Source organism: Euprymna scolopes, chromosome 18 (genome assembly GCF_053919585.1).
Source record: "Euprymna scolopes isolate OS-2025 chromosome 18, ASM5391958v1, whole genome shotgun sequence".
NCBI classification, from domain to species: domain Eukaryota; kingdom Metazoa; phylum Mollusca; class Cephalopoda; order Sepiida; family Sepiolidae; genus Euprymna; species Euprymna scolopes.
Genome location: NC_136499.1, coordinates 129136685 through 129156586, shown reverse-complemented (window position 1 = coordinate 129156586; position 19902 = coordinate 129136685). Strand labels below are relative to the sequence as shown.

General features: G+C 31.7%; 1 protein-coding gene across 2 annotated transcripts in view; it reads left to right on the top strand.

Moving 5' to 3' along the window:
• LOC145297821 (uncharacterized) overlaps positions 1-19902 on the top strand; it is a 139710-nt gene that overhangs the window by 104197 nt on the left and 15611 nt on the right. For both annotated transcript variants that reach the window (XM_080144142.1, XM_080144143.1), the window contains 2 exons: positions 14409-14511; positions 18480-18602. In XM_080144142.1, the coding sequence (XP_080000268.1) occupies positions 14409-14511; positions 18480-18602 (226 nt within the window). The remainder of the gene's footprint in view (positions 1-14408; positions 14512-18479; positions 18603-19902) is intronic.

The window sequence follows — 19902 nt, the reverse complement described above, 5'->3', positions numbered from 1 at the left end:
GCACGCGCGCTTTGTATCATTTAGTCATTTGACAAGAAAACCAAAATGGCGACTCACGGTTGATTTTGTGCTTGGCAGTCACGCGTGAATAACAAAGACTCTTATCACTTCTCTGCAAATGAGTCTAAACCAGACACATAAAAGGAGCTGTAGAGGGAACGGGAAGTTGAGTTTGAAGAAGGCGTGTTACATGGACATGTGCAACAAATAGTTTCAGTCAACTAGAAAAAAAATGTAGGCGGAAAAGATCACACAACTTTAATGAAACTAACTTTTAATCTAGAGATTCTTAAATATGTGTGTGTGTGTGTGTGTGTGGGAAGGGGGAAGATAGTGTAGTATCTGTTCTTTTGTCATCATATCACCCTCCCAGGCATTATCCTTTTCTTTTTACTACAGTATCACAAATTTGCTTATTTTTCGTTCAATTGGTGTCGTTTCGTAGTTGTTTCTAATAAATTTTTCTTACTCACTCTGTGGCCTTTTTGCTAAGATGAAACTCTCGTGTCTGTTCTTGCTATGCATATTTTAATGAATGTAATTTAAAAAAAAACAACAATTTGTCCTTAGTCAATGGAGGGGGAAACCCATCTACACCAAGACAACTTTTATTTTTGCCTACTGCCAGAATGCCTCTTTTTGGGGAGCTGGTTTTGCCTCACATTAAAAACGACCTTGTGTCATATTTTGCTCTCGTGTGGATGCAAATAAAAACACACACAAAAAACTTGATTTATTCACAAATGCATCATTGTACTATTTTTTAATGAAGGGAGGGGAGGGGGTAAAGTTGTCTCTCTTCTTATGATACCCCTACTCGTTGACTCAGTATTTGTTTGTTATAATATGAACTATATAATTTATTTCTTGATTTCAATAGATGCTGGGACCAAAATTTGAAACGTTGTAATCTTAAGTCTGACGTTCTACCAACTGAGCTATTTGGACTTTTTATAAATAGAACTTAAAATATAGATTTGACACAACCTGATTGATTTATGATTTACAAAGGGGGGGGGAGGTAATAAACCAAACCAGAGCTACAGATAACTGCGGTTGAGCACAATCAGCTTCACTGCCGAAGAGATTTCTTCTTCCTGTACTTCTCTAGTTCTACTCATACTGTTGTGTTACAACCTTATGTTACATATGCATAAACAACGTTACCATAGATTGAGATTGTCGGACTGACTTCCTCATCTTTGTTGTTATTGTCACAACGTTTCGGCCGTTTTGCCCTCCGGCCTTCGTCAGGTGTTTTGTATTGAACTGGGGAACCGTTTGTTAGGAGTCTCGAACCCAACCCTTTATTATTATTACGGGGTTACCGTGTTTGGACTCCAGCTAGGCTTTGGGACATAGTTGCTGATTCTCTGTTTTGAATGTTACTTTTTCACTGCCTTCGTTCAGGGTTGAACTCAGCACCTTTGGGTAACTGTAAACTTTGATACAACGTCTAGGACCACTCGGCCATATGTCACTAGGACAATCTCAATCAATGAAAACACCTCATCTCAAAAATACAGACAATTATCAACGTTACCATAGTTATAACGAAAGCATTTAAGTCAACAAATTGTATTCCTACGTTAGTCACTGCAGGATTTCCTTGCCTTCACTTTTTAATACTTCTCGACTGATTGAACATCGCCTGCATATAAGTTCTTTCATAACTCGAAAAGGAACTCTAAACGAGAGCTAATGAAAGACAGTGAATATTTATTCAACTTGATCTTTGTTTCAAATCCTTGATCAATAAGAGGAAGGCAGAGAGAAAGAGAGCAATCAAAATCACTAATTAATTATATCTTGTCACCCCATATCATTATACACCTCCATGCACTGTTTGCTCCCTTTTGCACACTCTCTCTTTGAACCATGTGACATCATATCAATTAATTTCCACAGTCTAACAGTTTACACTTTGGGCTCACCAACTTGACCCCGAATAACCATTCATTTTCTGGTTATCCTCAACTAACTACAAGGAACGGTGCAAAAGTAATGCCTCCTATTTTTTAATTTTGTAAGAACCGATCATTGTGATGACTCACCTTATGCATTCATGAGCTGAAAGTTTCATCTCTTTGTCGCAGATATTGACAGTGTGAGACTCCCAGAAAGCAACCCACAGGGATGAGTTTGTCAATTTCAGAGTGGCAACAGAGATTAGGGTATAAAGCTCTAGATTTTCTAACTGAGACATCAAAGAGGCTGGCAAAAGTGCATTGAGAAGGGTGGTGACTATGTAGAAAAATAAATTCTCGTTTTAATGGTATCACTCCCATCTTTATAACTCTTCAACGTTTTAGCTTGTAAGTAAAAAAAAAAAAAATAGGAGGCCTTACTTTTTGAATGGCCCTCATCTATATATATAAAAGCGAAAATGTATGTATGTTCTCCTTGATGTCCACAAAAGGCTTCTTTCAGAGAAGCGCTCACTCGCTTCACAACTTCTTAAAACTCTTTATATCATCTATAAATTGTAATATCTCACACTTAACCACGGAGCTCACCTGTCTATTTAATTTTATTGACTTTCAAACAGCACGCGTTACATTTGGTTTTCGGTATAAACAAAAAGCGAAACTCAACTCTAATCACTGGCCGAAAGCCAGTGGTCTCTAGAGAGCTAATTAACGTTTGGTGAATGTCAACTTCGTCATATCAGACTGTAGCTTTCATTTCGAGGCTCCCCCTAATAAATAGAGAGCGGGTTTTTAAAAACAAACAAACCGATTTATTCACCTCATTAAAAACTGTCCCGCACAAAATGCTAACTGCTGAATACCTATCACTGTCACGTCAATCAAAAACGCGTACCTGTTTTATTTTTTCACACTTTACTATTTTCCAACTGCGCGTCGTTAAGGCTTCATTTTTTTTTTCACAGACACCTGTTTTTTTTCCACATTTTAGGCTTCGGGTTTTTTTACACACACACCTACAAACACCCGGGCAACGCCGGGTACCCCTCGCTAGTCTATAAATATAAAAGCGAAAATGTATGTATGTGTTCGCTTTTTCTGCATGTCTACAAAAGGCTTTTTTCAGAGAAGCGGTCGGTCAGTTCACAACTTCTTAAAACTTTTTATATCATATATAAATCGTAATATCTCAGAGTTAACAACGAAGCTCGCCTGTCTATTTAATTTGCGCGAGTATACTTGCTGGTGTGTAGTTTTGCCAAGGGGTCAATTTGGTGACATCAGGTTCGCTCGACTCAACTGTGTGAATCAATATAGAGGAGTCTGGTGTCGCATGGTTTCAAGAGAATGAGTGAGAAAATTTATCGGTTCAGCTGAGAGCAAACTTGTGCGAACAAATTATTTTAAAAATGATTGAATAGAGATTATCGCTCTATCTCCTACCTAACTGGTCAGTGGTATGAAACCAAGATCCAGGTGAATAAACCTCATTGTCTTCCAATAAGTTTGATCCTTTTTCGTGATATGAAAATACTTAATTATAGGCAGTGTTTCCTCAGTCTTGCAAGATTATAAAAATAAAAGTGCGTACAGACACAAAGAAAGATTATGATTTTCCATGTATGGCACAAGGTCAAAATGCAACAATATGAATTGTAAACAACTGTTACGAGACAACATAATTTGAATTCGGCACAATTCATTTCAAAATGGTCAAAGTCGGAATTGTTTATTTTAGCTATGGTTTCTGATCAACCTCATTTTTTTTTTAATATGTGTGAAAGGTGATAACGTACGTTTGAACATGAACTGTGTTAGCGTATTATTATGTGGATGAATCGATGTACTTTGAACTTATCCATGAAAATGAATTTGATATGAATTGTAGACTAGTCTAACATTCCGTGTTTGTAATTTTCATTTATAAGCATTTAATTTGGTCAAAGTTAAAGTCCGTTTTTAAAAGTGTTGAAAAAAAAAATATGGCCGCTTGAAGTAGATAAATTATTTGCTTATATAATATTATCTCAAGAAAAAAAAAATGGCGGATGCTATTTTGAACAGACACGAGGTAATTGTTTTTTGTGTACGATTAATTTTATATTTTAATCTAATTTTATTCTTGTGTTAAATTTTAACAAATTAAAGAGTCGACAAATCGATTTTTTTTAAATATGTCGTTTTAGGCAGAAATAATATTACGTACTTAACTATCATATCGAAAATAGTAATATATCCAAAAATTACAAAAATTCATCAAGTAGGACAACTGCTATTGTGTTTCTAGTAAAAAAAAAAAAATCCATCACTATAGACAACAAATATTGCAGCCATGAACCAGTAATCTAAATTATTCGTTCCGAGTTATGTCCCCTGTGTGTAGACTCTTCATTGTCTACTTTATAACATCTAAGAAAAATGCAATTTTACCCAAAAAATTACTTTATAACTTTCTACTCGAATTTTCTTAATTTTTGGATATATTACTGTTTTTGACATGACAATTAAATACGTAATATTATTTTGCTTAAAGGGGCATATAAAAAAAAAAATCGATCTTTCGACTCTATCTTAACAAGCACCTAAAATTCTGTAAAGGTTTCGGAATTCAAAAAGTTGTAGATTTTAGAAGGTCGGAGGTCACATCTGTGAAAATGTGTGAATATCCTAAATGAGATTTGATTTTGTTTGAATTTTGGAAATGAGAATAAATCGTATTATTTGGATTATTATTGTTTGTTGTTGTTAATTTCCTTTAAAATAATTTTTGTCGATTAACAATGATACAGGCAAAAATGGACAAATAAAAATAGGGGGACATAGTTTTGAAAGCCGATTTATCATAATTTTTTCCGACTATTTTTCATTGTATTTGAAAGATTAAGGACTAAAGTTAATTTCCAAAAGGAAAAAATATTTGTACACGTGAAAAGAAAAGTTATGAAAAATGTTTTTACGGCGACCTAACCAATTCAGCTAAATTTTGAAGTTAAATAAATTCATTGTAAAAATCCTTTAAAAGATAAATATTAGTTTTCTGGGTCTATTTCAAAGATAATCAGTAAAGTCCTAAGATATTGAATTTAATTAAAAAAAAAAAAAAAAGAAGAAAGAAAATAAAAAGAAAAACACCTTGCTTGTACAAAAAAAATAGCTTAATTAGCCCCAAAACCGAGTGATTCTGCCGTTCACAAAAGTGCAACAAATGGTAGTTCTGTAAACGTGAATTATATGGAAGCCCAAAATCTGATACAGTCAAAAAGCTATCTGAGAATGACGTCATGTAATTAAAAGGAGGGAGAGAGTGCTGGGTTTCTCCCCCCCCCCGCACCCCCTGAGACGTGCATCCGTACATTTCTATCCTGAACGTTTGTATCATTTTTACCATTTTTTAATTTAATTATTTTTCTATGTTCCTGTTTTTAAATTATTTTTTTTTAATTATTGTTCAATATGATATAAAAATTATGTTATGCCGAAAGTTTTACATTCATTCAAGCAAGGAAAATAGGAAAATTTTACATATAAAAATTATGCGAAACCTATAATTTAAAAAAAAAAAAAAAAGTAGAAATATTTTCTGCTTTTATAATTTTTGTGTGTGAAGATATTGAATAAACAATGCTTAATTCAATGATAATATCGGTAGTTCGAGAAATTAATTTTTATTCGAATTATATCGAATTTATTAATACAGACTTTAGGGGCTTTTTTTTTTTTTTTTTTTTTTTTTTCATAATGTTCTTGTAAAAATCAAATAATTTTTTAATTGTTACAATTTACGATGCTTTATTTTCATAAAAAAGCAAAAATAAATTCAAGCATTTTTTTTTTTTATTTTTACTACTGAAAACCATAACTTTAGTAAAAGTATTTTTTGTTTAAACAAAATACATTTCCACTAGGATTTAAAAAAAATAATGGGTTCATTATATTCCGTGATCATTATTTGATAAATACTGAAAATTTCCTTAAAATTGGTTAATTTCCTAATTTTTGGTGAATTTTAAGTAAAGGCAGGGGTTAAAATGTTTATTCATTTTGAGCATCGGCATGCATTTTGCACGTACCTAGTATTTCCTTTTTAAATTGACTTGTCAAGGGAGATTATTTCCAACAGACAAACGATAAGATTAAGGATTGTCTCCCTTGCATCAGTTTAATTTTTTTATGTTAGATTGAATCAATGCTCGGGTAGGGTAGGGGGGTCACACACACACACACACACACACACACACACACACACACACTAAATGATATAAACATGAATGTTATTCAGATTATATTTTCTATAATTTATAAATTTTATGAATTCTGATGAATAAAAAAAAAAATCTGTAATATATCGTTGCAACAGTCCTTGGCCTTTGGGACAAGATCACAGTGTAGTATCTGTTCTGATGCTACACTTTACCTTTTCTGTCCTCGGTCAGTGGAGGAGAAATTCTTCTAGACTGAGACAATTTAAATTTTTGTTCCTATCCAGCGTGCCCTTTTTTGGGGAGCTCGATTTTCCCCACATTAAAAACCGATCTTGTGTCCAACTCTGCCCTCGTGGGGAGGCAAGTAAATAGGAACCATTTTATTTTATTGTCGCTTTCCAGTGTATATGGACTCGGATTCAGTATTTGTGCTCCCCCCCTACCTTCCCTATCTCTTCTAACATTTCCCAAAACATAGGCAATTCTGGAAAGACTAGAAAATTTTTTTAAATGACTGTCAATCTCGAAATCCTCCCCTTCTCATCCCATCGAAACTCCAACAATAGCCCGACATGTTAAATCCTATCTACGTTTGCGATGGTTGCTACCAACATGATGTAAAGGTTGCAAACTCCAATCCAAGACCACAAAACTATTAGTAAAATAACTAAATACCGTTTTCAGTTGATAGCAAGAAAGTAATTTTGTCTAGGCATTAAAAAGTGTTATTGTTTTTAATATTATTACATGAAATATAATTTTGAGTTAAAATTTATTGAGAAATACACATTTTTAGTGATAAATACACTCGTATATATATATATATATATATATATATATATATATATATATATATCGAACTTTTACATCTGGCTGAGATAATTTTATAAATATTAATTCTTTAATATTTATAATATACTTTAATTTTACCATCTTGGATCATTTTGGTAAATTTAATTGTAATTTTTATTTTATATATATATATATATATAATAGAAATGGTAATTAATAAAAACCTGAAGAAAGTGCTCAATACTGTTGTAGAGCAAATATGCGTTTTATTTTTTTATTACCGTAACAGAAAAATACGGTAATAAAAAATAAAACGTATATATATAGTGTGTCAATCGCTTTATTGCAGATTAGTAAAATATCAATATTTCACTAAATATACATCACAACAAAATGAAAATTATATCATTAAACGACTCCTTTAAGGTTAGTTATTCCCCAAAATTTTATTCAAATTCATGCGATATTCACAAATTTATGACATTTTATTCTTGATAGAAAAATTTCCACTGTCCATCGCTTTATTGCAGGTCTCTTAAAATGTTGTTTTATCGCAAAAATACAATGTCTTATCTTGCGAACTTTACTTTTTATTATATTTTTCTGTCAAAGAATAATACACAAAAACATATCCTAGGTATGGGCTGCATATCGACATATCCATCATTTTTAAAATAACTTAAAACCACTTTTTGTGCTCTGAGGAAGTCAATTCTTTGATATTAAAAGAAGTTATGGCTCTAGCAACATCAACTATGTTCTTCCTCCACAAGGCATCCTTTGAAATAAATTGCTCTCCTCCCTCATAAACTATATACGTATATTTAGGGAAATATTGATATTTTGCTAATCTGCAACAAAGCGATTGACGCAGTTTATATTGAGTGTTGAAAACAATGTTTCGCTTTTTACGTGTTGTTCAATTGTTCATATAAAAAGCAAAACACTGATCTGAAAATGAACCGGAAAAAACAAAACGTGGCTTAGTGGGGAATGCCCTTTTCTCTTCCCTGCAACCTCTCTCCCACAGAAGAGACGTTGCAAGCCTATCTTTGTTTTATCTTTATTTCCATGGCAGGTGCTCATCTGAACTCCAATCTCTGGTCCCCCCTCGCCAATCCTTTACGAAAAACACCCGTCTAGCTGAATCCACTGTCCAAAATTTTCCCCACTCTTTATCTGTGCCTAAATCAAAGTGTAGATTCCATGAACAAAGCTCTTTTCTTAGAACTGCACGCCTGTGGAACTCTGTTCCGTCTGCCTGCTTCCCACCTGACTACAACCTGGATGTCTTCAAGCACAATGTAAACAAATTCTTGATGAACCGCCGCCTTAAGTAGACACTTTATGAAATCTCCACACTAACGTACTGTACTTACAATAACCCTTATCCCTGGGGGTGGCTTCCGGGCCTTAATAAGTGTATCAAGTTTTATTGTATGAAAAAAAAAAACCAAGCACTTTTTTCATTATTCTAGAAAACAATACTTCATTTCGTTTTCCGTTTTGGATCACAGCATTTTGCTTTTTACATCAACAAGATGTAAGCGTGAAAATGTGTTTTTATTACTCAATATGTATTTAAAGTGTGTATTTCTCAATGTGTGGGATATTTAACAAAAAAACATTTTTATTGTGCGCGCAGAATTAATTTCTTACTATCAGCTCAATACAGTATTTAATGAGTTGACCAAACTATTTTTCATATAACTAGATTATCTACACAGCGTTGTCCAGGGATGTAATTATGTGCAAATTATTTTGCTTTTATTTTTTAAACTGTGTTTCTTTTCTTTTGCTTTTTTTTTTTTTTTTTTTTTTTTTATCAAATATTATTTTTTTGTTCTAATCAATTTGTCCCGTCGTAAAATATGCTTTAATATGTTTTAATTCGTCCAGATTTCTTATATCTATTATATATATAAAAGTGAACGTGTGTGTGTGTGTACATTTTCCTACACAATAACTCTGTCAATTTTCAGTCTACAGACTCGAAATTTGATATACAGGGTACTGAGATTTGGGAAAATCTTTGAAATCGGTTTTCGGCCAAAAATTTGGCGTTTAAGGGGGTCAAAGTTCAACGATTTGACCTTTGAGAACTCTACCAAACTCTTCCGACAATTTTGGGTCTAAGCACTTTAAATTGTAGATATAGGTTCCTTGGACATGGATCTAACTTAATAACTTGATTTGAGCCAAAACGATAAATGTTAAGGGGTCATAATAGGGGTCAAAGTTAAAAAAAATTGACCTTTTTTTTTTGTTTTGTTTGCTCAACATACACCTCCAAACACCCGGGCAACGCCGGACTGAAATGCTAGTATTATTATAGAGTCGTGATTTCAAAAGTAAATAAAAAGTATTTGGGTGCCATCTGCTAGAATCGAAACTGAAAGCAAAACTGCAGCATTCAAAGCTTGTGACGTTACCACTGTACCAATGTGACACATGCATATGAACTGATAAAAAAAAAATAAAAATAACGATTTTTTCTTTTCAATTTGACCCATTTTTAACCCCTTAAAAACTATTTTAATTGACTAAAGACCCATAAAGCAATGGACCATAAAACATCGAACCATTTGAAGCCCTTAGCACTTTTCTGTGACTTTTAGTTTCGGAAGTGATAGTTTGAAAATATGGAGACAGACAGACAGACAGGCATATTGCTTTTTATATATTAGATTTGTCTTGTTTGAAAAGTGATAGTTTGAAAATATGGAGACAGACAGACAGACAGGCATATTGCTTTTTATATATTAGATTTGTCTTGTTTGAAAAGTGATAGTTTGAAAATATGGAGACAGACAGACAGACAGACAGGCATATTGCTTTTTATATATTAGATTTGTCTTGTTTGAAAAGTGATAGTTTAAAAATATGGAGACACAGACAGACAGGCATATTGCTTTTTATATATTAGATTTGTCTTGTTTGAAAAGTGATAGTTTAAAAATATGGAGACAGAAAGACAGACAGGCATATTGCTTTTTATATATTATATTTGTCTTGTTTGAAAAGTGATAGTTTAAAAATATGGAGACAGACAGACAGACAGGCATATTGCTTTTTATATATTAGATTTGTCTTGTTTGAAAAGTGATAGTTTAAAAATATGGAGACAGACAGACAGACAGGCATATTGCTTTTTATATATTATATTTGTCTTGTTTGAAAAGTGATAGTTTAAAAATATGGAGACAGACAGACAGACAGGCATATTGCTTTTTATATATTAGATTTGTCTTGTTTGAAAAGTGATAGTTTAAAAATATGGAGACACAGGCATATTGCTTTTTATATATTAGATTTGTCTTGTTTGAAAAGTGATAGTTTAAAAATATGGAGACAGACAGACAGACAGGCATATTGCTTTTTATATATTATATTTGTCTTGTTTGAAAAGTGATAGTTTAAAAATATGGAGACAGACAGACAGACAGGCATATTGCTTTTTATATATTATATTTGTCTTGTTTGAAAAGTGATAGTTTAAAAATATGGAGACAGACAGACAGACAGGCATATTGCTTTTTATATATTAGATTTGTCTTGTTTGAAAAGTGATAGTTTAAAAATATGGAGACACAGGCATATTGCTTTTTATATATTAGATTTGTCTTGTTTGAAAAGTGATAGTTTAAAAATATGGAGACAGACAGACAGACAGGCATATTGCTTTTTATATATTATATTTGTCTTGTTTGAAAAGTGATAGTTTAAAAATATGGAGACAGACAGACAGACAGGCATATTGCTTTTTATATATTAGATTTGTCTTGTTTGAAAAGTGATAGTTTAAAAATATGAAGACAGACAGACAGACAGGCATATTGCTTTTTATATATTATATTTGTCTTGTTTGAAAAGTGATAGTTTAAAAATATGGAGACACAGACAGACAGGCATATTGCTTTTTATATATTAGATTTGTCTTGTTTGAAAAGTGATAGTTTAAAAATATGGAGACAGACAGACAGACAGGCATATTGCTTTTTATATATTAGATTTGTCTTGTTTGAAAAGTGATAGTTTAAAAATATGGAGACAGACAGACAGACATATTGCTTTTTATATATTAGATTAGTCTTGAAGTATGATTACCATCCCTATTTTTGCATAAGAAATCCAGGTACACGTCAAAATATTTCACTAACATAAGCATTGGAAGAGCACAGGCCTAACACAACATCCAACAACAAATCACGTGATCGATTAGATGTGCTGGTTTTAAGGAGGAGGCGGGTATTATAAATCTTTTTTTTTCTTTTTTTTTTTCAATTTTTTTATGTTTGCATTTGGTGTAAGTTGTCATTTTTTTTTCTCTTACACGATTGGGAACTCCATGATTTTAAAATATTTCTTAATCGCTTTTTATAATTTTTCTTGCATAAATTTCATTTATTAATAAACTAAATCTATTTTATTTGTTTTTATATTTTTCATTCTAATTTATTTTTAGAATTTGATTTCAGTTGTTGAATTTTTTTTGCTTTCAGTAAACATTGTAATTTCTAAGCCATCTTAGCAGCAGTCAAATAGTATAACGGTTAGAAACTCTGTCGTGTAGGCGATCGAGTTTCAATCCTGGCTTGAGGTAGTTGCTAGTCTAGCTGCACTGATGAGCTGTGATACAGCGAAACAGTACTCTATGTTGATGCCTATATAAATAAATAACAAAAGTCTATATTCCAAATTTCATAATGTTGACCATCTTATCATTTATTCCTTTAATTCCGTTCACATTTACAATTCTTGACAATCTTGGTGAATTGATAATTGATTATTAAAAATAAAAAAAAAACATGAGTGCGATGTAAATGCATTTTTAGTTTTGTTTTCGATATGTTGCTGTAAAAAAAAAGAATCATCTCTGAAACGATTGTACATATATACCATTGTTGATGTTGAATTCTTGAATTTGTCATAAATTTGTATATTTCTAAATTGCAATATCATATATATAATAGTTAAAAGAAAAAAATATAACACAAACTTAATCTGATCTCATAAATTTATTTCAACACAAAAACAGGCCTTTTTAAACAAGGTGGGCCAGGCAGGCCTTTTTAACAAGGTGGGCCAGGCAGGCCTTTTTAAACAAGGTGGGCCAGGCAGGCCAGTGTCTGAATTATAAAATGCAGACGCTTGCAATCGTTGTTTGTATTTCTTTAAAAAAAAAAAGAAAAATTTGTAAAAGGTGAGGGTGATAAGTTTCAAATTTTCTGGAAAAAAAACAACAAAACAAAAAAAAATTACTTGATCAAACTATTTTTTTTATCTTGAGTTTTAACTTAAGATGAGAAAAATAGTTTAATCAAAACAAGTAATTTGTTTTTTTTTTGTTTTTTTTTTTGTTTTTTTGTTTTTTTCAGAAAATTTGATTTTGGCTGTGAGATTTGGACAACATGGGATCACACCTTTGTTATTAATATTCTCAGGTCCACTATTATCCAAATGTTGATTTTTTTTTTTTTTTTAATAATATTCCCTGGAAGGTCATTTATATAGGAAAGAAGCAGTGTTGGACTTAGAATAAAGTCCTGAGGAACATCAGCATTGATAGGAAAGGAAAATGAAGATACGACATAAAGAGTTACTCGCAAGCTTTGATCAGAAAGAAAAAAGACTTAATAATGTAAAAAAAACTTTACTAGAAATACCATAAGTTTATGTAGAAGATGCCACATTTTGTTGAATGTTTTTGAAATGTCAAGTGCAATGACCCTACCTTCACCTGAATTATTCATAAACCGACAGATCTGTTCAGTTACAACAGTTAATAGATCAGCAGTTGATGGAAAACTATGAAAACTGAACATCAAAATAGTGAGCCAGACTTTCGAGAAAATAAAGAAGCTGTGGATCATCCTTTCAAAAACTTTGCTGATAACAGAGAGAAAACTAATAGGACTTTATTTATTTTAAAGATAAGGATGACAAACGATCTCCTTCCAACAAGAAGGGAAACAGAACTGAGACAGAGATTGAATAATACTGAGGGGATAGAAGAAAGTTTAGCCGCACAACGTTTGATGACAACAACAGAAATCAAATCAGGACCGAAGGCGTTATATTGGTTATATTGATTATATTGGTTATATTGGTTAAATTGGTTATAATGGTTAAATTGGTTAAATTGGTTAGATTGGTTATATAGGTTAAATTGGTTAAATTGTTTATAATGATTAAATTGGTTATATTGGTTAAATTGATTAGATTGGTTAAATTGATTAGATTGGTTAAATTGGTTATATTGGTTAAATTGGTTATATTGGTTAAATTGGTTAGATTGGTTAAATTGGTTAGATTGGTTAAATTGGTTAGATTGGTTATATTGGTTAGATTGGTTAGATTGGTTAGATTGGTTAAATTGGTTAAATTGGTTAAATTGGTTATATTGGTTAAATTGGTTATATTGGTTAAATTGGTTATATTGGTTAGATTGGTTAGATTGGTTAAATTGGTTAGATTGGTTAAATTGGTTAAATTGGTTAGATTGGTTATATTGGTTAGATTGGTTAGATTGGTTATATTGGTTAAATTGATTAGATTGGTTAAATTGGTTATATTGGTTAAATTGGTTATATTGGTTAAATTGGTTATATTGGTTAAATTGGTTAGATTGGTTAAATTGGTTAGATTGGTTAAATTGGTTAGATTGGTTATATTGGTTATATTGGTTAAATTGGTTATATTGGTTATATTGGTTAAATTGGTTAGATTGGTTAGATTGGTTAAATTGGTTAGATTGGTTAAATTGGTTAGATTGGTTAGATTGGTTAGATTGGTTAGATTGGTTAAATTGGTTAGATTGTTTATAATGGTTAAATTGGTTATATTGGTTAGATTGGTTAAATTGGTTGAATTGGTTAGATTGGTCAAAACCAAGAATTCTAGCAACTATTTTTGGAGCTTACTGAAGCATTTGAATGGAGAAATTTCCTCAAAAAAGTAGAAATAAAAAAAGAAAAAAAAACTATTCTTTCGTTCCCTTAAATAATCCAATTTATTAAATTTCCATTACGAACAATTACTACAATATTGTTCTACTGACTATCGTACACTCATTAACCTTTATATCCTTGAGTGGCTTCTACGGCCTTGATAAGTAGTGACTCCTTTGTTAAAAAAACATAAATAAATAAAATATAAAATAAAGAAGTAATATTAGAAACTGGAGCATAATTTTGAGGCTTAAGACGAATCATTTTACACAAAAATGGCATCGAAACGTTTGAGAAGAGATGAAATTAACCTATTCAATCAAATTTTGACGAAAATTTGCTCTTTTATTAGTTAGGCCCGAGACTTATTGAGTGATGTGTAAGTTTTGTTCAATCTTGGTTAACTGAAGGGTTTTATCTGCTTTTAGGAAGCAAGATCCCCAAACTACAAGACGACCCATAAAAATGCCACTTTACCCCGTTATGCATGAAGGATTGAACGTTTTGTGCTGACGTTTTTCTTGTTTTTATTTCAGGATTCTCAGACTCGTATCAGCAATTTGATGCAGATTTGCAACGAGAAAGGAATTGCCAACCAGAATTACCAATGCAAGAGTTGCCCTTCTCCTTTAGGCTTATGTAAGTAAAAACTTCTTAGATCCTTTTTCAATCAATGTTGAAAAGTGCGCTCACTCGTTGCAACTTGAAGTTCCAATCCTGAAAAGCTATTGTCTTTCTCTAGAAGAATCTTCATTGTAACAACAAAAATTCATGTGACCAGCCTGACTAGCAGCAAAATTGCACCCCTTCACTTTAGAACCCCCCCCCCTCCCCCACGCCAGATGTCAAAGGCTTTCTGTTCTAATAGCTTTTTTTTCTCAAACTTCTTGCTTTTAGAAAATCTTTCCCCGTTTCCTTGACCGTACCAACATGCAGAAATTTAAATGTAAAGTGAACAAATATCTTGATACACAACTCATTGTTTAGAATCTAAATCTTGCCCCTGATCACAGTAATCTCTTACATCTCCAAAGTAATATCCCTTTGCAATGGTTGATTTGTATAAATCTGTGGTTCTGGTAAAGGGTTATAAGGAAAACAGAATGCCGGAATAAGGAAACATGTCTTGCAAAAACATACAAAAAAGTGGGTACTTCGTCTAACCAATGAACAACCTCGGGTGATCCACGGGATATCGAATTCTACCTTATGGCTTGGTCTTCTGGTAAATATTGAGTGTGGAATAGTCTGAGTAGGTAACACAAGTTAATTCAGCCACAACCCTAACCCCCTCCCAAGCGGATAACACTGAACGGTGTATCAGTATTTTTCCTTTTTGGGTGGACCATGAATGACTTGGTGATTTTCCTTTTTCTGCTCGAACATCATGGTTATGGTGTGATATAGAGGCTCAAGATCAAATGCGATATAGAGAGTTTCAAGAGCCTCTACTTCTTGGGATTCATTGTTCAGGACGAAATATTTTATTGCCATTAATCGCAAGAATTTAATAAAACAATTGATTAATTGCATGTGTACCATCCGCCACAAGTTATTAAGGATCAACAAACCTCACCTACGACCCTGCTTGTAATAATCCATCAAACAAGGAGCGATATTGTCTGAGGCAGGTTCCACTAAATTTGTTAACCTGATGAACTGTTTATTTTGCAGAGACGCTAGGTAAAACGGTTCTTCCGTATTGTGGAAAAACAGTTTGATTTTTTGGTTTGTCATCAGGTACTGTTCTCATTAGCGGAGGGCTACTTTTGTTCAGTATACAATAGTATGTTTGTTTGTGTACCATTTACGGCCTTTTGCTCTTTTACATGTTCTCAGCATTGTGGGTTTATTTAGTTTTTTTTCAGGTATTTAAATTTACTATCAAAAACTTTGAATCCGAATCGACTTGCATTTTTATTTCTTTATCATATTTTCGTAAACTTTCATTATTTTCCGGTTCTGCCAAACGCATTCAGGTTTTATTTTTAATTTTATTTCTGCAATGGGTCCTACTTTTTGACATATCAAACATTTTTTAGATAAATATGGACATCACCACAAATAAATATGGACATTACCACAAATAAACATGGACATTACCACAAATAAACATGGACATTACCACAAATAAATATGGACATTACCACAAATAAACATGGACATTACCACAAATAAATATAGACATTACCACAAATAAATATAGACATTACCACAAATATAGACATTACCAAAAATAAATATGGACATTACCACAAATAAATATGGACATTACCACAAATAAATATAGACATTACCACAAATAAACATGGACATTACCACAAATAAATATGGACATTACCACAAATAAATATAGACATTACCACAAATAAATATAGACATTACCACAAATAAATATGGACATTACCACAAATAAATATGGACATTACCACAAATAAATATGGACATTACCACAAATAAATATGGACATTACCACAAATAAATATGGACATTACCACAAATAAATATAGACATTACCACAAATAAATATGGACATTACCACAAATAAATATAGACATTACCACAAATAAACATGGACATTACCACAAATAAATATGGACATTACCACAAATAAATATAGACATTACCACAAATAAATATAGACATTACCACAAATAAATATAGACATTACCACAAATAAATATGGACATTACCACAAATAAATATGGACATTACCACAAATAAATATGGACATTACCACAAATAAATATGGACATTACCACAAATAAATATAGACATTACCACAAATAAATATAGACATTACCACAAATAAATATGGACATTACCACAAATAAATATGGACATTACCACAAATAAATATGGACATTACCACAAATAAATATAGACATTACCACAAATAAATATGGACATTACCACAAATAAATATAGACATTACCACAAATAAATATGGACATTACCACAAATAAATATGGACATTACCACAAATAAACATGGACATTACCACAAATAAATATGGACATTACCACAAATAAATATGGACATTACCACAAATAAATATGGACGTTACCACAAATAAATATGGATGTTACCACAAATAAATATGGACATTACCACAAATAAATATAGACATTACCACAAATACATATGGACATTACCACAAATACATATGGACATTACCACAAATAAATATGGACATTACCACAAATAAATATAGACATTACCACAAATAAATATAGACATTACCACAAATAAATATGGACATTACCACAAATAAATATGGACATTACCACAAATAAATATGGACATTACCACAAATAAATATAGACATTACGACAAATAAATATGGACATTACCACAAATAAATATGGACATTACCACAAATAAATATAGACATTACCACAAATAAATATGGACATTACCACAAATAAATATGGACATTACCACAAATAAATATGGACATTACCACAAATATGGACATTACCACAAATAAATATGGACATTACCACAAATAAATATGGACATTACCACAAATAAATATGGACATTACCACAAATAAACATGGACATTACCACAAATAAACATGGACATTACCACAAATAAACATGGACATTACCACAAATAAACATGGACATTACCACAAATAAACATGGACATTACCACAAATAAACATGGACATTACCACAAATAAATATGGACATTACCACAGCGATTACATGGTGACAGGATTTTTCTTTCTAATCTTTTATTTGTTACATGTTTTTTATATTGTCTGCTTTTTTCATATGCGTAACTCCAGATTCTATATCCATCGAGTCTTTTTTAATAATTTCTATTTTCTGGCAATCTTCTGTTTTAGTTATTTTTGTAGAGTTAGATTCGGTTAATTTTCTAATTTTCTTATAACACGCCTTATTTACGCAGCTCAACCTGAAGTCAGTCCTTGCACAAATACTAGACATTTAAAATTGTCTTCACTGAGGTCTGAAAGTTTAAATTCATCGCAACGTTTATTTACGATTATGATGGCTGTGTAAGTTGGGAAATCATCTTCGTCATTTTTTGCAAACTCAGACATGTCCAATGCCTATGGAATAAAGAGACTTTCGAACTAAACATTTCTGTGAGAAGTTTCACCGTCTTGGCAGAAAATAACTCTGAAGTTTTACATGGTAAAATATAATCTACAAACTCTAGTTTTTGTAATAGCAAACAAACTTTTTTGGGGGTCGATGCTAAAAAATTTAATATGCTGAAAATGATTTTTTCTTTTGGTCCATAGCAAAAATTATCAATCGCATTCTATATTGAGTCTTGTAAAAAGGCAGTATTATTATCAGTGGATGTATTATTTAAGCAGCTCTTTCATAGGCTGTTGATTTTCATATTGCAAACTTTTATTGTAATCAAAATAAAATAAAAACTAATTCTGCGTCATTCGACTAATTTGAACATACGTGGTTTGGAAAAATAGGGTTTGAGTGACATTAGATTCAGTGTAGTGCTAAAGTTGTTCATTTTATCTGCCGCCATAATTTGAATATTAAGAATACATTTAATTCTAAAAATCTGACTTGCATTTGTTTTTTCAAAATATTTTTGTCATGCAGTGTACGGAAAGCCGCTTGTTTGTACGTACGATGGTTGCTATTATTGTTCCGACTGTCACCGTAATGATGAGTTTTATATTCCATCGAGAATTATTTTCAACTGGGATTTCAGCAAACACAAAGGTAGGTCTTGAATTTTCCTTTTTTTACAAGAATTTAAATTTTTGCCATTGTTCGTTTTTTTTCTCTTTTATCAACCCTTTTTTCAGAAGACCCCATTCGGTCGCACTTATTTATTCAAGAGACAGGTGTTCAATCATTGGTTGAGTCAAAAAAATATTACTTCTTATTTACTTGAGCCTCTATGAAGACAGTTAGACACAAGGTCAGTTTTTAATGTGAGGAATACTTCCTAATTTTCATACATGCTTTTTTTCAGCTGCTTCTGCTAATATCTTCACAAGCCAGCTATCCTACAGCGGCTGCTGATATTTTCCCACACACTCATGCATGATCTGTTACAAAAATGACTTTTCCTGTCGTCAATTATTATTTCATTGTTTTTATATCAAATTTTGTTTTGAAAATTTGAATTTTGTTTTGAAAATTTGAATTTTGTTTTGAAAATTTGAATTTTGTCTGTAGAAGACCTTGGAAAATTTTGAAAAGTGCTTGAAAATAAACATTGAAAATCTATTCAAACCCTGTCTTTCTCATAGAAGAAACTTTGCGAATTTATCTCTGCTCTATCGTTATTTTTGTGACTGGTGCTCGACTGAGCTCCAATCTCTCCACCTGTAGAACATTCGTAGCACGTTCTTATCTATCTACAACAACTGCCAACTATTTCTCTTATCTAAAACAATTTTATCTAAATGTGCCTGAAACTAAACGCAAATTCTATGAGAAAAGTTTCCTAAAACTACCCATCTGTGGAACAATACTCTGAAACTGCTTCCCAACTGACTACGACCTGTTTGTTTTCAAGTCTAACATAAACAAGTTCTTGTTAGGCCGTCTAATAAAATTTTACTCAAGTTTCGCATTTACCGATCATTATTGAGATGTCTGTTATCCTTGAGTGGCCTCTCAACCTTGATAAGTGGTGACTCTCTAGTAAACAAGAAAAAAAAAACAAAAAAAAACAGGCATGATTTTCAGACATCGTTGTTGAAATCTGTTCTTTTTCCCTCTCTCCAGGGATCTAATTGAAAACAAAAGCCTATACCAAGATCAAGCACAACATTTCTTGAGCAAAAATTTATATTTTGTATTTGAATGTTTTCGACAATACTACGGCACTAGAAAGCAAGGAAAATGTTTTACTTTTAATTTATTTGTATTTTTTGAAAAATGAAAATTCTAAAAAAAATCGAAGGATGAAACAGGGTTGCGATCAAGGGTATAAAAGGTTCATTATTTATTCCTGGGCAACACCAGGTGGTTTATGTATTTTGCTGTTAAAAATATTTTACTGTATTTT